The 21,957-nt window shown below is 44.5% G+C and overlaps 2 protein-coding genes across 2 annotated transcripts; one reads left to right on the forward strand and one right to left on the reverse strand.

The window, feature by feature from the left end:
• Positions 1-288: 288 nt before the first annotated feature.
• On the reverse strand, positions 289-10,396 carry LOC121538924 (D-aminoacyl-tRNA deacylase 2-like). Its single transcript, XM_041847084.1, is given in 5 exon segments — positions 289-981; positions 9,031-9,943; positions 10,104-10,123; positions 10,125-10,165; positions 10,292-10,396. Coding segments are annotated over 4 exon segments (474 nt in total). The 3' UTR covers positions 289-981; positions 9,031-9,635.
• Positions 10,397-10,531: 135 nt separating this feature from the next.
• LOC121539510 (iron-sulfur protein NUBPL) lies at positions 10,532-15,122 on the forward strand. The gene is made up of 10 exons (XM_041848062.1): positions 10,532-10,736; positions 11,038-11,182; positions 11,353-11,387; positions 11,547-11,637; positions 11,770-11,809; positions 11,913-12,003; positions 12,626-12,805; positions 14,473-14,593; positions 14,704-14,786; positions 14,961-15,122. Exons 1-10 carry the CDS (start codon positions 10,596-10,598, stop codon positions 15,021-15,023), a joined length of 990 nt encoding a protein of 329 aa, XP_041703996.1. The 5' UTR covers positions 10,532-10,595; the 3' UTR covers positions 15,024-15,122.
• The last annotated feature ends 6,835 nt before the right edge of the window (positions 15,123-21,957 follow it).

The raw sequence follows: 21,957 nt of genomic DNA on the forward strand, positions 1-21,957 counted from the left end.
ACCTGCCTGCTGCCATTCCTGAGCAAGCTCTGCACTGGTGGTGCCCCGATCCCGCAGCTGAATCAACTTTAGGAGACGGTCCTGGCACTTGCTGGACTTTCTTGGGCGCCCTGAAGCCTTCTTCACAACAATTGAACCTCTCTGTCGTACGGGTTTGGCCGGTGTAGGCCGTCATTGTAAATAAGAATTTGTTCTTAACTGACTTGCCTAGTTAAATAAAGGTAACATTTAAAAATTTTAAAAAATACTTCAGTATACTATAGTAACATCTGACAAAAATATCTCATAACACTGAAGCAGCGAACTTTGTGAAGACCAACATTTTGACCACGACTGTACAGTTGATGGCAGAGGATTTTTTTTCTTTACTGATGAAAAGTGGTACCATCTTCATTGTGGGAAGCAGTGTTATTACTTCCATAGACAAAACATCGTAGCCATTTATCCGATACTGGCGGGAATGTCTTCTTTGAACAAGTCTCACAGTTATGGATCCACTTTTTAGTGTCTGGTGAGATAGAGCTCCAGTAGTGAAAACTGGCGTGCGGGTCTTGTGATTGCCTGCATGGCTGTTGTTGTCATGGTGCTGCACCAGCAACGCCTTCACTTCCTCTGTGCTCCTAACAGCTCTGTATAGCCGACTGCCATCCTTACACCATAGCACGTCACCTGAGGAAAGAAACATTTAGCTCAAGCAGGTCTGGAAACAATGTCTGCATTCCAAATGGCACCCTTTTCCCTATGTAGTGCACTATATAGGGAATAGGGTTCCATTTGGGACGGACACAATATGCTGAATGTTTCCCATTGTCCTACTGTGTTAAGAAAAAAGTAGGCCTAAATCACACTTTTGATGATACATTCCTGGCTAAACCTTCTTACGGAGTATTTATTCGTATTTATGGAGGCAGGAGTTTCTAGAGGATCTGTGAATGCTGGCAAAATACTCCGATCCACTTCATCTGGTCTGGCCAAACCTCACTAAAACAGAAAATGTTAGCATGGTCATTGAAGATTCACATACATAGTCTATATTTAGTCAGCACCCATCCCAGGTTATCAAATGCAATGCTACAGAATGAATTAGATTTCTAATACTGATTGACAGCACTCTAATTGAGTCTCTAATTTAATTGCCTTAATTGAAAATGATTTGGAATGATCCTGCACATTGCCAGTTTGAAGCCCAGTCTACTCTATAACCCCCCTTGTGGCATAGTGTCCATTCTAATCAGCCACACCAAAATCTAAATGTTTCTAATCAGTTACAGTAGTTAGTTAAATTATTTTTTTAAACTCTAACTGTAAGACCAGAACTGTAGCTTGCACCTGACTAGCTAAAATGTTTGTTACACACTTGATTCTGTTGTAACACCATCAGCTACAGTTAGCTACACAGTGTCGAATTTGGTCAACAACAAAAAATGAATGGGTTATTTGCTACGTGAGGTTTATTTGATCAAATAGAAGTTTCGTAGTGCTTAAGTTGTTAAGAGTGTACTGATATAAGTAGGACACGTGACATCCCGGCAACTTTGAGAAAAAACACTTTATATCGGAGTTGTCTCGAGATGGCTATGCATATTCATGGCCTGAGACTAGTAGCATAGCATCTCTCGCTCTCTCCATTCATCTTGTTCTTTGGTATCTTTGGAGGTGTTTATCAGCGGTTGGCATCCAACGTTATGGTGCATTACCGCCACCTACTGTACTGAAGTGTGGGCTAGAGACAGGGAGAAACTAAATCCAGCCCCGTTTCTCTTAAAAAAGATACATTTGAGACCATATCTAATGACGTTCTACTCAGTATGCTCTTTACACATTTCCTGCATCCCCTTCTCCCTCATACTGGATCTCAGCCTCTCTCTTTCCCTCTCATACTGATAGAGACTTCCCCACCCTCACCTGGATAGACCTTCCAAACTGGAAATCCTTTATCCAGTTGTATGTTCTTCCTCATACCCCAAAAATATCCAGCTTAATTAGCAACCCCTCCTTCCACATCATATCATACACCTTCTCCACATAAAAAACAAGAACAGCCACAACTGTCTCCTTGTTCACCTGAGCCTTCCTGACCTCTGCTTCTAAGCTGAGCACTGGGTCTATAGTTGTGTCCTTTTCAGTACTCTAAATGCTTGTTCCTACTCCTCACCGCTGCCCCACACTGCTTTCCTCCTCCTCCTCCCTGAACTCTTAGGTATAGCCTCAGTATCTGCCCCCACTAAAGCTGTTCTCACCCAGTTATTCATACTATCCACATCCCCTCTCCCCAGAGCCATCACCTGCTCTCTCAGCTCCTGAAACTGGTCCCACTTTGCCCTTCCAAACACCCACCTGCCTCCTCCATCCACTAACACCTCCTCCTCCCTCCGGCCTACTGTGCATACTATGGGGTAATGATCACTCCCTACTGTCGACTCCTCCCTTACCTCCCACATACAGATTCCTGCCATTGCACTAGATACCAGAGTGAGGTCCAAGGCAGACTCATTCACATGACTTGGCCAATTGCATCCACCCCCCCCATCCACCCTCTCCAGCACTTCCAGGTCCAATATCTGACAAGGATTATAGTAGTTCACTACCCCTAGTACGCCTCCTCTTAGCCACCGCCCCACCACCGCATAGTCCTGGTCAATATCTTGCCTAGGATCCAGTAAGGAAGTCCTTGCTTTATGAAGGTGGCATATCCCCCCCTTCCCCCTAAATCTCTGTCCCTACATATCCCTTTATGATAAACTCCAAAGTAGGTTTGAGCCATGTTTCCTGCACACAAATCACAACAGGCTTAGCTGGCATATCCACAATGAACTGCATTGTAGCATTACCACCATACCTAAGATCCAGTAATACATGACTCCGGCCGATTTAGGTAATCTCAAACCTCTTCCCATGTCAGCCCTGTCATTCTCAGATGTCTCCCAGCCGCTTTCACTATTAAATGAATCCTCTCTGTTTTAGACTCCACTTTAGCAGTGCTATTGATAGCTCCTGCTATGAACGTCACCAGCTTCTCTTATCTCTGTATACCATGTCTCCACTCACCAGCCCCGTAGTCCCCGATCGAGATTCTCCTACCCATCTCTTCCTTGAACCTGTATCTCCCTGGACATGGACCACCCTCACTGCCTCAGCATTACACCCTTATCTCCACTCTCACTTGTTGCACCTCCACTGCCTGTTTCATTGCCTCACACCCACCATATGCCACACTATGAGCACCCACACAGCTGCAGCACTTTGGTTGTACACCGTCCCCACACTTCCCATACTCATGCTCCCCTCCACAACTGGCACACCTCTTTTTCTCTTTACAGACTGTTGCCACATGCCTAAACTTCTGGCAGTTATAACATCTTAAAGACTTCGATACATAAGGCCTCACATAATAACTAATATATCCTATGGTTACTATATTTTGCTGTACCTCGTCCTTGAAGTGTAACAGAATATACAGGCTATCTACTCCATCCCTTGTTGCTTGCAGTCTTTGAACATTTACTATACGTTGTCGCTTACCTCTTTAGTGCTAACACTCACAGGCACTCCTGTTATCACCCCTTTAATCCACTGCTTCCCTGCTTGATCAGTCCAGCTGCTCAACACCACTTTACACTTCCCTATTTGCTTCACTCTGAAAGCTTTTTCCCTCTGCGCCATGTCCTTACAGAACACCAACAAGCTCCCATCTCTTAACAATTTAGCATTGACAACTTTCCCAATCAGCTCTTTTATCACAGCCGTCATCCTTATCGGACTCATCACCCCAACTCCCCCTTCCTCCCTAAACTTCAGAATCACTTTATGTTCCTCCTCACCTTCATGATTCCCTCGCGACTTCCTTCTCGGAACTGCCACTGGCGTTGGAAACTATGTTGCTCTCCACAAACTTCCTTTTCTTCTTATTTTCCGCCTCCGTAGATCTCTCGATGGTGCAGCTGTATAACTTTTTGAGGATCTGAGGACCCATCCCAATCTTTTCAGTCTCCTGAGGGGGAATAGGCTTTGTCGTGCCCTCTTCACGACTGTTTTGGTGTGTTTGGACCATGATAGTTCGTTGGTGACGTGGACACCAAGGAACTTGAAGCTCTCAACCTGTTCCACTACAGCCCCATCGATGAGAATGGGGGCGTGCTCAGTCCTCTTTTTTTTTCCTGTAGTCCACAATCATCTCCTTTGTCTTGGTCACATTGAGGGAGAGGTTGTTATCCTGGCACCACACGGCCAGGTCTCTGACCTCCTCCCTATAGGCTGTCTCATCGTTGTCGGTGATCAGGCCTACCACTGTTGTGTCGTCAGCAAACTTAATGATGTTGTTGGAGTCGTGCCTGGCCATGCAGTCATGGGTAAACAGGGAGTACAGGAGGGGAATAAGCACGCACCCCTGAGGGGCCCCTGTGTTGAGGATCAGCGTGGCAGATGTGTTGTTACCTACCCTTACCACCTGGGGCGGCACGTCAGGAAGTCCAGGATCCAGTTGCAGAGGGAGGTGTTTAGTCCCAGGATCCTTAGCTTAGTGATGAGCTTTGAGGACACTATGGTGTTGAACGCTGAGCTATAGTCAATGAATAGCATTCTCACGTAGGTGTTCTAACAATCGCTCCCTTTCTCTCACATATTTCTGGCTCTGAAATAGAACATGTTCCACTGTCTCCATCTCCTCCTGACAATGATCACACCTCCCAGTCGGATGTTTCCCCATCACTTTCAATGTACTATTTAGCCTTGTGTGTCCCAGTCTCAGCCTTGTGACTACACTTTCCTACCCTTCTCTCTCGGCCTGAGGACCTCCCTGCCCCCACCTTTTCCTGGATCTTATACAGGTGTCTTCCCTTACTCTCCCTGTTCCACAACTCTTGCCACTTATTTTTAACCACTGTTCTTATTAATCTATTGGCTTCTGCTTTACTGATTGACAATTCCACCTCAACATTAGGATGTTTAAGAGCCTGCATGGCGATAACATCCACCTCCTCATTCCCCTCTACTCCCACATGAGCTGGTACCCAGAGGAACATCACAAATACCCCCATCTGTTTCACCCTATACAAACACTGAAAAACCCCATACAATACATCCTGTCTGCTCTGAGCCAGACATGAATTTAAGCTCAGCAGTGCTACCATGTCTGGCTTCACCTCCTCCACCCACTCTGCAGCCAATAGTATTGCCAACAACTCCATTGTATAAACAGATAAATGATCTGTTGCTCTCTTCGTCACTGCCACCTTAAACTCAGGAACACTAAAAGCTGCTCCTGTCCTCCCTGTTTTAGGGTCCTTCGATCCATCTGTGAATATATTCAAGAAAGCATAGTATTGTGTTCTTAAATGTTCACTTACAACTGAATCTACTCCTTCCTCACCATCTCTTACCCTCTCAAGCAACCCTAGAGCTATCACTGGTTGAGGGAGAAACCAAGGTGGGATAGCAGGAAGACCCAAAGAGGGGCTAAACTCCCTCCCAAACAACCCCATCTCTCTCGCCATGAAATTGCCTATCCACCCAAAGCTTATATTCAGATGTTGTTCATGTTCCCAGCACTCTAGGAGCACCTTTTTTGTAGGATGCGTAACCTTATGTCCTTGTAGATTTACCCAATATGTCATGGCTAGCTGTTATTTTCTTAACTTTAACGGCATCTCTCCCAACTCTACCTGCATCGCTGCCACTGGGGAGGTCCTGAGTGCTCCATAACTATTCTTAGGGTTTGGGCCTGGAAAACATCTAGCTTTTTTAAAGATGTCTGAGCTGCTGATCCATATGCTATACTTCCATAATCCATTGATTACCTAAACAGCGCTATATATATCATTTTCAACGCCATTCTATCTGCTCCCCACTCAATTCCTGACAAGCAACGCATCACATTCAATATTTTCTTTCCTTTGACAACTACTCTGTTAATATGCTCCACCCATGTCATTTGAGTGTCAAACCAGACACCCAGGAACCTAAACACTCCCACCCTCTCCAGATACCTTCCATACAACTTCAAGTATATTTCCTCCCCAACCTTCCTTCTAGAAAAAAACACAGTCTGTGTTTTCTCAACTGAAAACTTGACATCCCACCTGAGCGACCACTGTTCTACTTCACTAATCGCTTCTTGAACTCTTCTGGCTGTATGGGTAATATTTCTCCCTCTCTTCCACAGCGCTCCATCATCCACAAACAATGACCTCCCAATATCAGGTCTCACCTGAGAGAATACATCGTCAATGATAATGGAGAACAACAAAGGACTAATGACACTTCCCTGGGGGGTACCATTATCCTCCTCATAGCTTTCTGACATAGAGCTCCCCACCCTCACTTGTATTGATCACCCAAAAATAAAATCCTTTATCCAGTTAAAAACCCTTCCTCCAACCCCCATGTTATCCAGCACGATAAGTAGACCTTCCTTCCACATCATATCATAAGCCTTCTCTACATCAAAGAAAATGGCTACCACCACCTCCTTATTTGCCTGTGCCTTCCGTATGACAGACTCAAGGCACAGTACAGGATCCATCGTTCCCCTGCCTTTCCTGAACCCATTTTGATATGGTGACATTAGTCCTCTACTCTCCAGAAAGTAAGTCAGCCTTTCCATTATCATCCTTTCCATAAGTTTACATACATGAGATGTCAACGCTATCGGCCTATAGCTTGAAGGACTCGTAGGGTCTTTCCCTGGTTTCCGTATTGGCACCGCTACCGCCTGCTTCCAACTTCCAGGCATTTTCCCTTCCTGCCACACCTTATTGTAAAGGCCCAATACTTTCCCCATTGCAGTGTCACTGAGATGAGCCATCATGATGTAACACATCTCATCCTTCCCAGGAGATTTTACCCCAGCTTTAGCTAATGCTCTCGTCATCTCAGCCAACGTAAAAGGGCTATTTAATGTATCCCCCACCATCTCTCTCTGATCCAGGACCCCCGGATGTTCTCCTCTGACCCTCTCTCTCCCACGCCGCCCATTTTCTGTCCGATTATTTGAGCGGTGCACCTTCACAAATGCCTGGGCTAACATCTCTGCCTTCTCCATATCTCTCACTGCAACAATCTCCCCACTTTTCAGCACAGGGAGATCCCAATCTCTTCTGACCCCACTCATCCTCTTAATCATCCCCCATGCCTCTCCCACAGGAGTGGTCCTGCCTATGTTTCCACAGAACCGACGCCAATACTCCCTCTTAGCTGTCCTAATGATCCTCCTTACTACTGCTTGTGCTTGTTTATACTGAATCAGGTGCTGTAATTATGGGACCTTTTCAACATTCTGAAAGCGCTGTTCCTACTCTTCACTGCTTCTCTACACGCTTCACTCCACCAGGGGACTGCGTTACTCTTTCTCCCCCCTGTACCCATAGGAATCACCTGGCTTGTGGCCCCTACTATTGCTCCTCTTACTCCATCATTGACTGTTTCTATATCTGAATTCAGATCTACCTGAGACGGCTCCTGTTCACTCATCTCCTGAAACTGACCCCACGCCGCTTTCCCAAATATCCATCTCCTCAATCCATTTCCTACTGATTCTTCCTCCCTCAGTCCTACAGTACACATGATAGGATAGTGATCACTACCCACTGTAGATTCATTTCCAGTTACTGGGTCAATCCTGGTTCCCCGGCCGTCATTAAGCCTCACAAGCCCTTTCTCATCCAGTAGTTCCTCCAACACTTGTCCGTAACCATCCCCAGAGCATACTATGAGCATTAAAATCCCCACACCACATTACCGGTCTCCTATCTTGACCTTCTACATTCCCAAGGGCCAGCAACTCCAGTCTCTTACAAGGGTTGTAAACGTTCACTATTACCATATTCCCGCCTCCCAACCACACCTCTACCACTACATACTCCTGTTCCACTCCCTCTCCCACACGCCTATATGGGATCCCCGCTTTATAAAGTTAGCACATCCTCCTCCTCCCCCTGTCGCCTTATCTCTACGGACTGCAACATAACCTTGTACTACAAAATCTAGAGTAGGTTTTAGCCATGTCTCCTGGAGACATATCACATCCGGTTTGGCTGGTAACTCCTCAAGAAACTGTTTGAACTCTTGCCCATTAGCCATCAAACTTCTGGCATTCCATTGAAGGATTAACACCATAATGCAAATTAACCAATACATGATTCCTGGCTGGACTGATTCTCAATCTTATTGAGGTCATCCTGTACATTTTCCCATGTCAGTCCTGTGATCCCAAGATACCTCACTTCCTGCTCCACTATGATCTTTATCTTCTTAATCCTCCATTGTAATTTTTCTGTGCAATTGATTGCTGCTGTCACAAATGTAACAACCTTCCTCGTGTCTCCTGCTCTTCTAGGTGCCCCGATTGTTTCTGCGTGAACTACCTTCACTGCTTCTGCATACGAGATGTTACGCTCACCCCTCATCTGCTGCACTTCCACCTGTCTTTTCATCACTGAACAACCCCCATACGCTACACTATTGGCGCCCCCACAGTTAAAGCACTTTAACTGGATCTCCACATTCCCCTTATGCATGTTCCCAAAAAAATGTAATAATAATAATAATAAGTATTATATATATATATATAGTAAAGTGGTTGTCCGACTGGCTATCATAAGGTGAATGCACCAATTTGTAAGTCGCTCTGGATAAGAGCGTCTGCTAAATGACGAAAATGTAAATGTAAATATATCCAATCCTAACTTTTCCTGGCAATACCTGATCCTCAAAGTTTAGTAGCACTGACAAGCTATCCACCTTCTTCCCATCTCGTGTCATCTGGAGGCGCTTTGCCTCAATAAGAGAGCCTCCCTTCAAGTGGTCCTTTATTTCTTGCATGTTAACAATTTCTGGAACTCCTTTAATAACTCCCTTCACCCACTTCCGTCCAGTTTGATCCGGCATGCTACATACCTGCTTGAGTTTGAGCACCTTTTCATACTGTTTAACATTGAAACACACCACCACCAAACTTCCAGCACGAAGAACTTTAGCAGACACAACCTCTCCTACTTTACTCTCCAAATCCCTAGCCAACGCGATCGGACTCACCGCTGTGACTCCAACTTGATCCTTAAATTTCACCAACACCTTGAGCTCCACCTCTCAGTACAACACTGCGACCCGAACCTCCCTTGTCACTACTATCCTCTGACAAGTCCTGCAAAGGCTCCTCAGGCTTCCTCTTCTTCGTAACCTTTACTCTTACTATACCTCCACCTTTTCCCACTCCATCCCGTCCTCCTCAACTCCTAACCCCCCTACCTTTCCATCCATCTCCATGTCTTCTTTACGCTTCCTCCCGTTTTTCTAGGAGTTTAGCGATGTGAAACTGACATGCAAGGCACATTACCGACACCGAGTGGCTCGGAGGAACAGATACAAGTTCTCACAAATCTGTTTCGCCTCCCCATCATTGTTTTCATGTATATGCAGTATTTCTTTTTTTGTACTGGTAGCAATCTTAGCCGAAAAAAAGTTTAATCTGCTCTTGTCTAGATTTCTTTCAGGTGTAGGGGGACATTATTTTGCTAGTGCAGTGCTCATAAATCCCCACTGTCACACATTGCCCTTCATAAACCCATCAACAATTTGCAACAAGGTTGTCTATACAAATATTTCAGTTGAGTTCAGACTTTCTTTTGATTTCCTGATAATTATATATTTGTATGATTTAACACAAAAGACACTTGTCTGTTCCCATATGTTCCATGTTTGACGATCATCCCAGTCTCACTACTCTTACTGGACAAAGCCAGTTCCTTCTCACACAGGGAGACACATTTTGAATAGAGCTGTAGGCCCTCTTCTTTCCCAATGTTATGGTGGTACTGCATGCCCTTCCCTTTGGCCTTGCCTCCCAGTGTAGCCTTAGGCACGATGAGGACGATCCCAGGCAGGTCCAGCACTGACACATGCTTCCCAGAGTCAGCTTCACACAGCTTCAAGTTGAGCAGAGTGTTCACTGTGGAGTAGAGCAGAGGGATCGATAACCATTCAGTACTAGCAACACTGCTTTACGATTCCTTGAAGAACAGTGACATTTACTGTTCACAGTCTTGTGAAGCCCAGGTAGTTGCTTTTATTGCAGTATTGTCTGAAACTGGAAAAAGCACAAGAAATACCGATTTTGGGGATTATGTCCTCCTTTGAAAAAGCAGATGTAGACCACCATCCCTCTGTCAATCTGAAAACATGAAATCTTATGAGTAGCCGTCCCCAAATTATTATTTTAGGCAAGGTGCAATTCTTATTCTGAGCATGCAGACCATATTTGTATTTAAGAAAGTAGTAGAACATAATTCAATAATACCCATTCAGCCTCAGACTGATCATCTGCCGGTTTGACCTGAAGCCTTGCATAGAGACACTGCTGAAGAATAGTTCTTGCTTGTGGAGAACCTGCCTTTTCAGTCATTCTGAAATGATGTCTGCCTGTTTCAGATGATAAAACACAAGAGGACTCGTAAAAAAGAATCTCATTTTTAAAAGGGACAGTGAGGCAAAACACTCACTTCCGGGTGAGGCTCCTCCTGACGCGCAGTTAACACCTACACGTCATAAAAAATCGACATTCATTAGAAATAACCTGTTTTTTTCTATGGCAATAACACAAGATGGCTCAATGTAGCTACAGTAAACTCTCACATTTTTTTAAATTAACAACCGCTAACCTAAATAAACCAACATTGTTACGGACAGGGAGAGATATTCATCATGCTCCACAACGCGGAAAATATTTCATACGTTTTCATAAGGTACGATTCTAGCTCTCTTGCTAAAATTGTTTACAACTAACCAGCAGACCAACTAGCTACAACTAAATAGCTAGGTAACTTGCTACATGCTAGCTAAATAAATGCTAGCAAGTTCACTCTACATAGCTAGTTAGCCATTGAGGCCAATTATGTCGCATGTTTGTTTACTTATCGGTATAAACTTGAACAGCAACTCTTTAAGATTTACATCATGTATATATATACAAGTTACATTCAAGTTTATCATGTGTTGTTGATAAACTCAGTTTCTCATTCCATGATATGTCTCTGTACTCCCCAGACCTCAGGTCCTGAGAGGGCATTGCAGGAGAGACAGAAGCAGCACATGGCTCGGGGCTTGCCCAAACAAAAGCCCATTGCTGGAGTGAAACAAGTTATTGTGGTGGCCTCAGGGAAGGGGGGTGTTGGGAAATCAACCACTGCAGGTAAGCAGGTTCTTATTGGGCTCTGTGCTGCTCATTCATGAAACATTTGCACAAATGTGTACAACTTGCATACATTTCAACAGACAGTGGTTTGGTCTGATCTTTATGAAATACATTTTTATACAGTGTAGTCATTTGCTAGCCTACTACCTTGTTCCTCCCCTCAACAGTGAATTTGGCCCTTGGACTCACAGCTAATGATCCAGTAAGGAAAGCACCATTATTAATTTGCACATTTTGTAATTACTGTTGCATACCCATTTTTTCCCAAATGGGAATGCAGAACCATGACAATCTCTCTCTCTCTCTCTGTTTTACTACATTGTCCACTCAGTCGCTCTTCATTTCTCTTTTCTGCACACAGAGTAAAACAGTGGGCATCTTAGACGCTGATGTTTACGGTCCCTCAGTTCCTAAGCTGATGAACCTGAAGGGGAACCCAGAACTAACTGACAGTAGGAGACATCTATCTGCATGAAGTCTAGCTTGAGGAATAACAATGATGTGTTAGATGTATCCATTCATTACAGAGATCAAATTGAAAAGACGACCTACAAAGTTGTGTGGTGTTTTCTTTGTGTTTTCAGACAACCTCATGAGACCACTTATGAATTTTGGGATTCCTTGGTGAGTATATTTATCTCCAATTGCAAGTGACAGGGGAGGTAAGCAAACACATGAATAATTGAGTCATTGACTGTCATGTCCATCTCTCATCCTTCTGTCTAAGTATGTCCATGGGGTTTCTGGTAGAGGATGTTGCACCCATTGTCTGGAGGGGCCTGATGGTGATGTCGGCTATAGAGAAGCTACTTAGACAGGTGGGGGAGACTGATCATTCATGTACACTGCCCTACAAAGGCAAAGTGCAGTAACTACGAATTTGGTCAAAAATCTTAGTTCTGTTGTAATGGCCTGGTATATATAAGCAATAAGGCCCGAGGGGGTGTGGTATATGGCCAATATACAACGGCTAAGGGCTGTTCTTATGCACGATGCAACGCGGAGTGCCTGGATACAGCCCTTAGCCGGGGTATATTGGCCATATACCACAAACCCCCAAGGTGCCTTATTGCTATTATAAACTGGATATCAACTTAATTAGAGCAATACAAATATATGTTTTGTCATACCGTGGTATACGGTCTGATATACCGCGGCTGTCTTCCAATCAGCATTCAGGGCTCGAACCACTCAGTTTATAATATCTGATTAACGTGGTTTTTCGTTTTCTGAGACAAGAACAAGCCAGTCGATCAGAATATATCATGAAGTACCAGAATTTAGACAGACTTTGCAGTGAGATTTTGCAGTAAAAAAAAAACGTTGCCTTTGTAGGACAGTACAGTTATCCGTGTTAGTTTTTATACTTGCGATATCGAGAGTAACAGCTACTAGAAATGTTAGGTCGCCATGTCATTATTATTTTTTAAACCTATGCAGGTAGATTGGGGACTGCTGGACTACCTGGTTATTGACATGCCACCTGGGACTGGAGATGTTCAGTTATCGATCACTCAGAACATTCCAATAGCAGGAGCAGTGATTGTGTCCACTCCTCAGGATATTGCCTTGCTGGATGCACGCAGAGGAGCAGAAATGTTCAAGAAGGTCAATGTACCGGTAAGAGCGTTGGATGCAAAATGCGGTTTTATATAAACTCCGCATAATTATGACACATTTCATATTTAAATTATTTTCTGAATGACCTTAGTAAGGACAAAATACAAATTTGTGAGATATTGATCTATGCACACTGAACAAAAATATAAATGCAACATTTCAAAGATTGTATTGTACTGAGTTACAGTTCATATAAGGAAATCAGTCAATTGAAAAATCTATGGATTTCACATGACTGGGAATACAGATATGCATCTGTTGGTCACAGATACCTTTAAAAAAAGGTAGGGGCATGGATCAGAAAACCAGTCAGTATCTGGTGTGACCACCATTTGCCTCATGCAGCGCGACACATTTCCTTCGCATAGAATTGATCAGGCTGTTGATTGTGGCCTGTGGAAAGTTGTCCTACTCCTCTTCAATGGCTGTGCAAAGTTGCTGGATATTTGTGGGAACTGGAACACGCTGTCGTACATGTCAATCCAGAACATCCCAAACATGCTCAATGGGTGACATGTCTGGTGACTATACAGGCCATGGAAGAACTGGGACATTTTCAGCATCCAGGAATTGTGTTCAGATCCTTGCAACATGGGGCTGTGCATTATCATGCTGAAACATAAGGTGATGGCGGCGGATGAATGGCACGACAATGGACCTCAGGATCTCGTCACGGTATCTTTGTGCATTCAAATTGACATTGATAAAATGCAATTGTGTTCGTTGTCTGTAGCTTATGCCTGCCCAAACCGTAACCCCACCGCCACCATGAGGCACTCTGTTCACAACATTGACATCAGCAAACCGCTCGCCTACACGACGCCATACTGTCTGCCATCTGCCTGGTACAGTTAAAACCGGGATTCATCCATGAAGAGCACACTTCTCCAGTGTGCCAGTGGCCATCGAAGGTGAGTATTTGCCCACTGAAGTCGGTTACGACGCCGAACTGCGGTCAGGTCAAGCCACTGGTGAGGACAACGAGCACGCAGATGAGCTTCCCTGAGACGGTTTTTGACAGTTTGTGCAGTAATTCTTTGGTTGTTCAAACCCACAGTTTCATCAGCTGTCCAGGTGGCTCATCTCAGATCATCTCGCAGGTGAAGAAGCCAGATGTTGAGTTCCTGAGCTGGCGTGGTTACACATGGTCTGCGGTTGTGAGGCCGGTTGGATGTACTGCTAAATTCTCTAAACAACGTTGAGGTGCCTTATGGTAGAGAAATTAACTTGAAATTATCTGGCAACAGCTCTGGTGGATATTCCTGCAGTCAGCCTGCCAATTGCACGCTCCCTCAAAACTTGAGACATGGGTGGCATTGTGTGACAAAACTGCACATTTTAGAGTGGCCTTTTATTTTCCCAGCACAAGGTGCACCTGTGTAATGATCATGCTGTTTCATCAGCTTCTTGATATGCTAAACCTGTCAGGTGGATGGATTATCCTGACTAAATGAGAAATGCTCACTAACGGAGAAATACGTTTTTTGTGCGTATGGAAAATGTCTGGGATCTTTTATTTCAGCTCATGAAATGTGGGACCAACACTTTTACATGTTGCGGTTATATTTTTATTCTGTGTATATATATATATATATATATATATATATATATATATATATATATATATATATATATATATATATATATATATATGTCACATCTCATAGGTCCTGGGTATAGTCCAGAATATGAGCGTGTTTCAGTGCCCAAAGTGTAACCACCAGACCCACATCTTTGGGGCAGATGGAGCAAGGGCCCTTGCTGATACTCTGGGAGTACAAGTATTGGGTAAGACCAATTTCAAACATAAGTCATTACAGAGTTCATAATTTCTCTCAATCTCATATGTAATAGAATGATAGTATAGTGTAGAGACTGATGTCTCTCCCTCTGTCTAGGAGACATTCCTCTACACCTGAGCATCAGAGAGATGTCAGACAGAGGCCAGCCTGTGGTGGTGTCCTCACCGGACAGCCCTGAGGTTGGTAGGCTGCTTGGATGATAATAGATAATCAAGATAAACATGGGCAATGTTGGAAAACAAACAGTGTATTCTTCACGATAACATTGTGTAAATTTGACACTTTTGAGAGTTTGCCATGTTAGTTTTCTACCTGGGTTTGTTTAGTATGTCTGCCTATGCCTATTGTTTTAGGCTGAGGCCTACAGAAAGGTGGCGACTGCCGTGGTCCAGCGTCTACAAGAACTCTCTGGTTGAGTTATTGCCATCTACTGTGTAGGACAACTGGACAACTCGTCATCTACAGGAGATACAGTGCATTCGGAAAGTATTCAGACCCCTTGACTATTTCTACATTTTGTTACGTTACAGCCTTATTCTAAAATAGATTAAATTGTTGTTTTCCCCCTCATCAATCTATACACAATACCCTATGATGACAAAGCAAAAACTGGTTTTTAGATTTTTTTGCAAATGTAATCAAAATTAAAAACTGAAATATCACATTTAAATAAGTATTCAGACCCTTTACTCAGTACGTTGTTGAAGCACCTTTGGCAGCGATTACAGCCTCGCGTCGTCTTGGTTATGATGCAACAAGTTTGCGCACACCTGTATTTGGGGAGTTGCTCCCATTCTTCTCTGCAGATCCTCTCAAGCGCTTTCAGGTTGGATGGGGAGCGTCACTGCAAAGCTATTTTCAGGTCTCTCCTGATATGTTCAATCGGGTTCAAGTCCGGGCTCTGGCTGGGCCACTCAAGGACATTGAGACTTGTCCCGAAGCCACTCCTGCGTTGTCTTGGCTATGTGCTTAAAGTCGTTGTCTGGTTGGAAGATGAACTTTCACCCCAGTCTGAGGTCCTGAGTGCTCTGGAGCAGGTTTTCATCAAGGATCTCACTGTATAAATATAAAAAATATAAATATGCCATTTAGCAGACGCTTTTATCCAAAGCGACTTACAGTCATGCGTGCATTCATTTTTTTTTTTATGTACTTTGTTCCGTTCATCTTTCCCTCGATCCTGACTAGTCTCCCAGTCTCTGCCACTGGAAAACATCCCCACAGCATGATGCTGCCACCACCTTGCTTCACCGTAGGGATGGTGGCAGGTTTCCTCCAAATGTGACGCTTGGCATTCAGGCCAAATAGTTCAATCTTGGTTTAATCAGACCAGAGAATCTTGTTTCTCATGGTCTAAGTGTCTTTAGGTGCCTTTTGGCAAACTCCAAGCGGGCTGTCATGTGCCTTTACTGAGGAGTGGCTACCGTCTGGCCACTCTACCATAAGGCCTGATTGGTGGAGTGCTGCAGAGATGGTTGTCCTTCTGGAAGGTTCTCCCATCTCCACAGAGGAACTCTGGAGCTCTGTCAGAGAGACCATCAGGATCTTGGTCACCTCCCTGACCAAGGCCCTTCTCCCCCGATTGCTCAGTTTGACCGGGCGGCCAGCTCTAGGAAGAGTATTGGTGGTTCCAAACTTCTTCCGTTTAAGAATGATGGAGGCCACTGTGTTCTTGGGGGCTTCCAATGCTGCCGAAATGTTTTAGTACCCTTCCCCAGATCTATACGTCAACACAATCCTGTCTCGGAGCTCTACAGACAATTCCTTCGACTTCATGGCTTGGTTTTTTCTCTGACATGCACTGTCAACTGTGGGACCTTATTAAGACAGGTGTTTGCCTTTCCAAATCATGTCCAATCAATAGAATTTACCACAGGTGGACTCGAAGTTGTAGAAACATCTTAAGGATGATCAATGGAAACAGGATGCACCTGAGCTCAATTTCGAGTCTCATAGCAAAGGGTCTGAATACTTATGTAAATAAGGTATCTGTTTTTTATTTTTAATAAATTTGCAAAAATGTCTAAACCTGTTTTCGGTTTGACATTATGGGCTATTGTGTGTAGATTGATGAGGGGGGAAAATAATTTAATCCATTGTAGAATGAGGCTGTAACGTATCAAAATGTGGAAAAAGTTAAGGGGTCTGAATACTTTCCGAATGCACTGTAGACCAGAAGAACCCCACACTCCTCCCTATCCCTAGCTGTTGAGTATACACAAATCCTTGGTGTCGGATTATATCTGTTACATACTTATTAAATGGAATGATGTACATTACATAGAATAAGTATATCTAGACCGTGGTAGCGTTATGTTCAGTTTCAATAGTAATGTCTCTTCAAACCAATGAGTATTCAATATATAGATTCAGTGTTCAGTCTGATATTCAAATACTACACGTTTAATTCAAGCCTTGAGAACAAAATGTACAGTCGACAGTAAACTCAATGTTATTTACAGTTGAAGTCGGAAGTTTACATACACCTTAGCCAAATACATTTAAACTCAGTTTTTCACAATTCCTGACATTTAATCCTAGTAAAAATGCCCTGTTTTAGGTCAGTTAGGATCACCACTTTATTTTAAGAATGTGAAATGTCAGAATAATAGTAGAGAATCATTTATTTCAGTTTTATTTCTTTCATCACATTCCCAGTGGGTCAGAAGTTTACATACACTCAATTAGTATTTGGTAGCATTGCCTTTAAATTGTTTAACTTGGGTCAAACGTTTTGTGTAGCCTTCCACAAGCTACCCACAATAAGTTGAGTGAATTTTGGCCCATTCCTCCTGACAGAGCTGGTGTAACTGAGTCAGGTTTGTAGGCCTCCTTGCTCGCTCACGCTTATTCAGTTCTGCCCACACATTTTCTATAGGATTGAGGTCAGGGCTTTGTGATGGCCACTCCAATACCTTGACTTTGTTGTCCTTAAGCCATTTTGCCACAACTTTGGAAGTATGCTTGGGGTCATTGTCCATTTGGAAGACCCATTTTTGACCAAGCTTTAACTTTCTGACTGATGTCTTGAGATGTTGCTTCAATATATTCACATCATTTTCCTTCCTCATGATGCCATCTATTTTGTGAAGTGCACCAGTCTCTTCTGCAGCAAAGCACCCCCACAGCATAATGCTGCCTCCCCCGTGCTTCACGGATGGGATGGTGTTCTTCGGCTTGCAAGCACCCCCTTTTTCCTCCAAACATAACGATGGTCATTATGGCCAAACAGTTATATTTTTGTTTCATCAGACCAGAGGACATTTCTCCAAAAAGTACGATCTTTTGCAGTTGCAAACCGTAGTCTGGCTTTTCTATGGCGGTTTTGGAGCAGTGGCTTCTTCCTTTCTGAGCGGCCTTTCAGGTTATGTCAATATAAGACTAATTTTACTATGGATATAGATACTTTTGTACCTGTTTCCTCCAGCATCTTCACAAGGTCCTTTGCTGTTGTTCTGGGATTGATTTGCACTTTTCGCACCAAAGTACGTTCATCTCTAGGAGACAGAACGTGTCTCCTTCCTGAGCGGTATGACTGCTGCGTGGTCCCATGGTGTTTATACTTGTGTACTATTGTTTGTACAGATGAACGTGGTACCTTCAGGCGTTTGGAAATTGCTCCCAAGGATGAACCAGACTTGTGGAGGTCTACACATTTTTTTCTGAGGTCTTCTAAAGCCATGACATCATTTTCTGGAATTTTCCAAGCTGTTTAAAGGCACAGTCAACTTAGTGTATGTAAACTTCTGACCCACTGGAATTGTGATACAGTGAATTATAAGTGAAATAATCTGTCTGTAAACAATTGTTGGAAAAATTACTTGTGTCATGCACAAAGTAGATGTCCTAACCGACTTGCCAAAACGATAGTTTGTTAACAAGAAATTTGTGGAGTGGTTGAAAAACGAGTTTTAATGACTCCAACCTAAGTGTATGTAAACTTCCGACTTCAACTGTATGCCCTAAAAGCATAGGGTGAAAATAAAGGAATGCTTTGAATGTATGTTGTTGTTTTTTCTTTCTGACTTGATGCCTGGTGAGTTGTTCTTTTGTACATTTTCTTTACAATATTTACACAATCTTCCATCTTCACGAAATGCAACTAATGTTACCAATGTCAGAGATGAAAATAAATAACCTCATATTGCCCACTTGACTTGAAGCCAATAAGGGTTGCAGTTACTCTCTATAAACACCTGGTGGCACTGCATATCAAATATACATTTACGTCATTTAGCAGACGCTCTTATCCAGAGCGACTCACAAATTGGTGCATTCACCCTATAGCCAGTGGGATAACCACTTTACAATTATTTATTTTTTTGGGGGGGGGGTAGAAGGATTACTTTATCCTATCCCAGGTATTCCTTAAAGAGGTGGGGTTTCAAATGTCTCCGGAAGGTGGTGAGTGACTCCGCTGTCCTGGCGTCGTGAGGGAGCTTGTTCCACCATTGGGGTGCCAGAGCAGCGAACAGTTTTGACTGGGCTGAGCGGGAACTATGCTTCCGCAGAGGTAGGGGGAGCCAGCAGGCCAGAGGTGGATGAACGCAGTGCCCTCGTTTGGGTATAGGGACTGATCAGAGCCTGAAGGTACGGAGGTGCCGTTCCCCTCACGGCTCCGTAGGCAAGCACCATGGTCTTGTAGCAGATGCGAGCTTCAACTGGAAGCCAGTGGAGTGTGCGGAGGAGCGGGGTGACGTGAGAGAACTTGGGAAGGTTGAACACCAGACGGGCTGCGGCATTCTGGATGAGTTTTAGGGGTTTAATGGCACAGGCAGGGAGCCCAGCCAACAGCGAGTTGCAGTAATCCAGACGGGAGATGACAAGTGCCTGGATTAGGACCTGTGCCGCTTCCTGTGTAAGGCAGGGTCGTACTCTCCGAATGTTGTAGAGCATGAACCTACAGGATCGGGTCACCGCCTTGATGTTAGCGGAGAACGACAGGGTGTTGTCCAGGGTCATGCCAAGGCTCTTCGCACTCTGGGAGGAGGACACAACGGAGTTGTCAACCGTGATGGCGAGATCATGGAACGGGCAGTCCTTCCCCGGGAGGAAGAGCAGCTCCGTCTTGCCGAGGTTCAGTTTGAGGTGGTGATCCGTCATCCATACTGATATGTCTGCCAGACATGCAGAGATGCGATTCGCCACCTGGTTATCAGAAGGGGGAAAGGAGAAGATTAGTTGTGTGTCGTCAGCGTAGCAATGATAGGAGAGGCCATGTGAGGATATGACAGAGCCAAGTGACTTGGTGTATAGCGAGAATAGGAGAGGGCCTAGAACTGAGCCCTGGGGGACACCAGTGGTGAGAGCACGTGGTGCGGAGACAGCTTCTCGCCACGCCACTTGGTAGGAGCGACCGGTCAGGTAGGACGCAATCCAAGAGTGAGCCACGCCGGAGATGCCCAGCTCGGAGAGGGTGGAGAGGAGGATCTGATGGTTCACAGTATCAAAGGCAGCAGACAGGTCTAGAAGGACAAGAGCAGAGGAGAGAGAGTTAGCTTTAGCAGTGCGGAGAGCCTCTGTGACACAGAGAAGAGCAGTCTCAGTTGAATGACCAGTCTTGAAACCTGACTGGTTTGGATCAAGAAGGTCATTCTGAGAGAGATAGCAAGAGAGTTGGCTAAAGATGGCACGCTCAATAGTTTTGGAGAGAAAAGAAAGAAGGGATACTGGTCTGTAGTTGTTGACATCAGAGGGATCGAGTGTTGGTTTTTTGAGAAGGGGTGCAACTCTCGCTCTCTTGAAGACGGAAGGGACATAGCCAGCGGTCAAGGATGAGTTGATCAGCGAGGTGAGGTAAGGGAGAAGGTCACCGGAGATGGTCTGGAGAAGAGAGGAGGGGATAGGGTCAAGCGGGCAGGTTGTTGGGCGGCCTGCCGTCACAAGTCGCAAGATTTTATCTGGAGAGAGAGAGGGGAGAAAGAAGTCAAAGCATAGGGTAGGGCAGTGTGAGCAGGACCAGCAGTGTCATTTGACTTAACAAACGAGGATCGGATGTCGTCAACCTTCTTTTCAAAATGGTTGACGAAGTCATCCACAGAGAGGGGGGATTCAGCAGGGAGGAGAATGTGGCAAAGAGCTTCCTAGGGTTAGAGGCGGATGCTTAGAATTTAGAGTGGTAGAAAGTGGCCTTAGCAGCAGAAACAGATGAAGAAAATGTAGAGAGGAGGGAGTGAAAAGATGCCAGGTCTGCAGGGAGTCTAGTTTTCTTCCATTTCCGCTCAGCTGCCCGGAGCTCTGTTCTGTGAGCTCGCAATGAGTCATCATTCCACGGAGCTGGAGGGGAGGACCGAGCCGGCCGGGAGGATAGGCTCCCACTTACCAGGCCACCAGTCATATTTATTTCCTCATCCTGAGTGGGATGAGCTCTCTATGACTTGTGCAAACAGGACCACTTCCTGCATATTTCTGTTGCTCCCTAGACTCAGCTAACTACAGCAGCTGTTTCGCTTCCAACCGCCATGAAAGCCAAGCCAGACGGCTCGGTGTCTTATCGGGTCAATGAGCGTTGAACGTTTACTACTGTACTGTTCCTCTGTAGCTATGGTTATTAATTTGCATGCTGCTCTATATTGGAGGAACAGAATATGAAGTCCTACCAAAGCCCTCCGAACCAGTTCCTATTTCAGCTGCTCTGTCTGTGGTCTGAGGCCTGTCTTGTCCTGGAGACACTGGCTGGGTTTAAGAGAATGTTGCCCTTACGATGTGGCCCTTACGAAGAAAGAGTGCAGTATAACTGCAATATGTGGCAAATACAATACGTCCAAAATAAGTTGTTTTTTTTACTGCAGTCATTTTGCAGTGTAACTGCAGTAGTTATTCTTCAACTACTGCGTCCAAAATACCACAGTCGACTGCAGTTACTGCACTTTTACTTCAGTTTCAAAACTGCAATCTTTTTTTGTAAGGGGGGTGTTGATGTGTCAGGATGGTCCCCATTAAAGAGGAAGGCCCACTGGCAGAGCTGTCTATTTGTGGTTCTGTTTAAAGAACTGTAAAGTATTGTGGTGTATTTATTTGCATTCTAGTCGTGTTTTCAGTTCTGTACACTTATTGTGTCCATCGTAAAAACATAAGTTCCCCTAAAAACAAAAATCTGCTTACAGTAAGTCTAGATGTATTCCCGAAAGGGGAACAGTGTAACACGAAGAAGGAGAAGTGAGACTTAGAGGGAGATGAAAGTTGGCTGTAGCTAATGAGGTGAAATTAGGGAGATACAGCAGGGCAGACATGCTAGCTCAAGGCTACACAGACACACTCCCAACATACACACACACACACCACAGGGCTGCTCTTTTTCTGAAAAGGCCAGCACTGAGGAGGGAAAAGCTAACGGGTCCAAAGCGATGA

This window comes from Coregonus clupeaformis, chromosome 25, assembly GCF_020615455.1.
Source record: "Coregonus clupeaformis isolate EN_2021a chromosome 25, ASM2061545v1, whole genome shotgun sequence".
NCBI classification, from domain to species: Eukaryota; Metazoa; Chordata; class Actinopteri; order Salmoniformes; family Salmonidae; genus Coregonus; species Coregonus clupeaformis.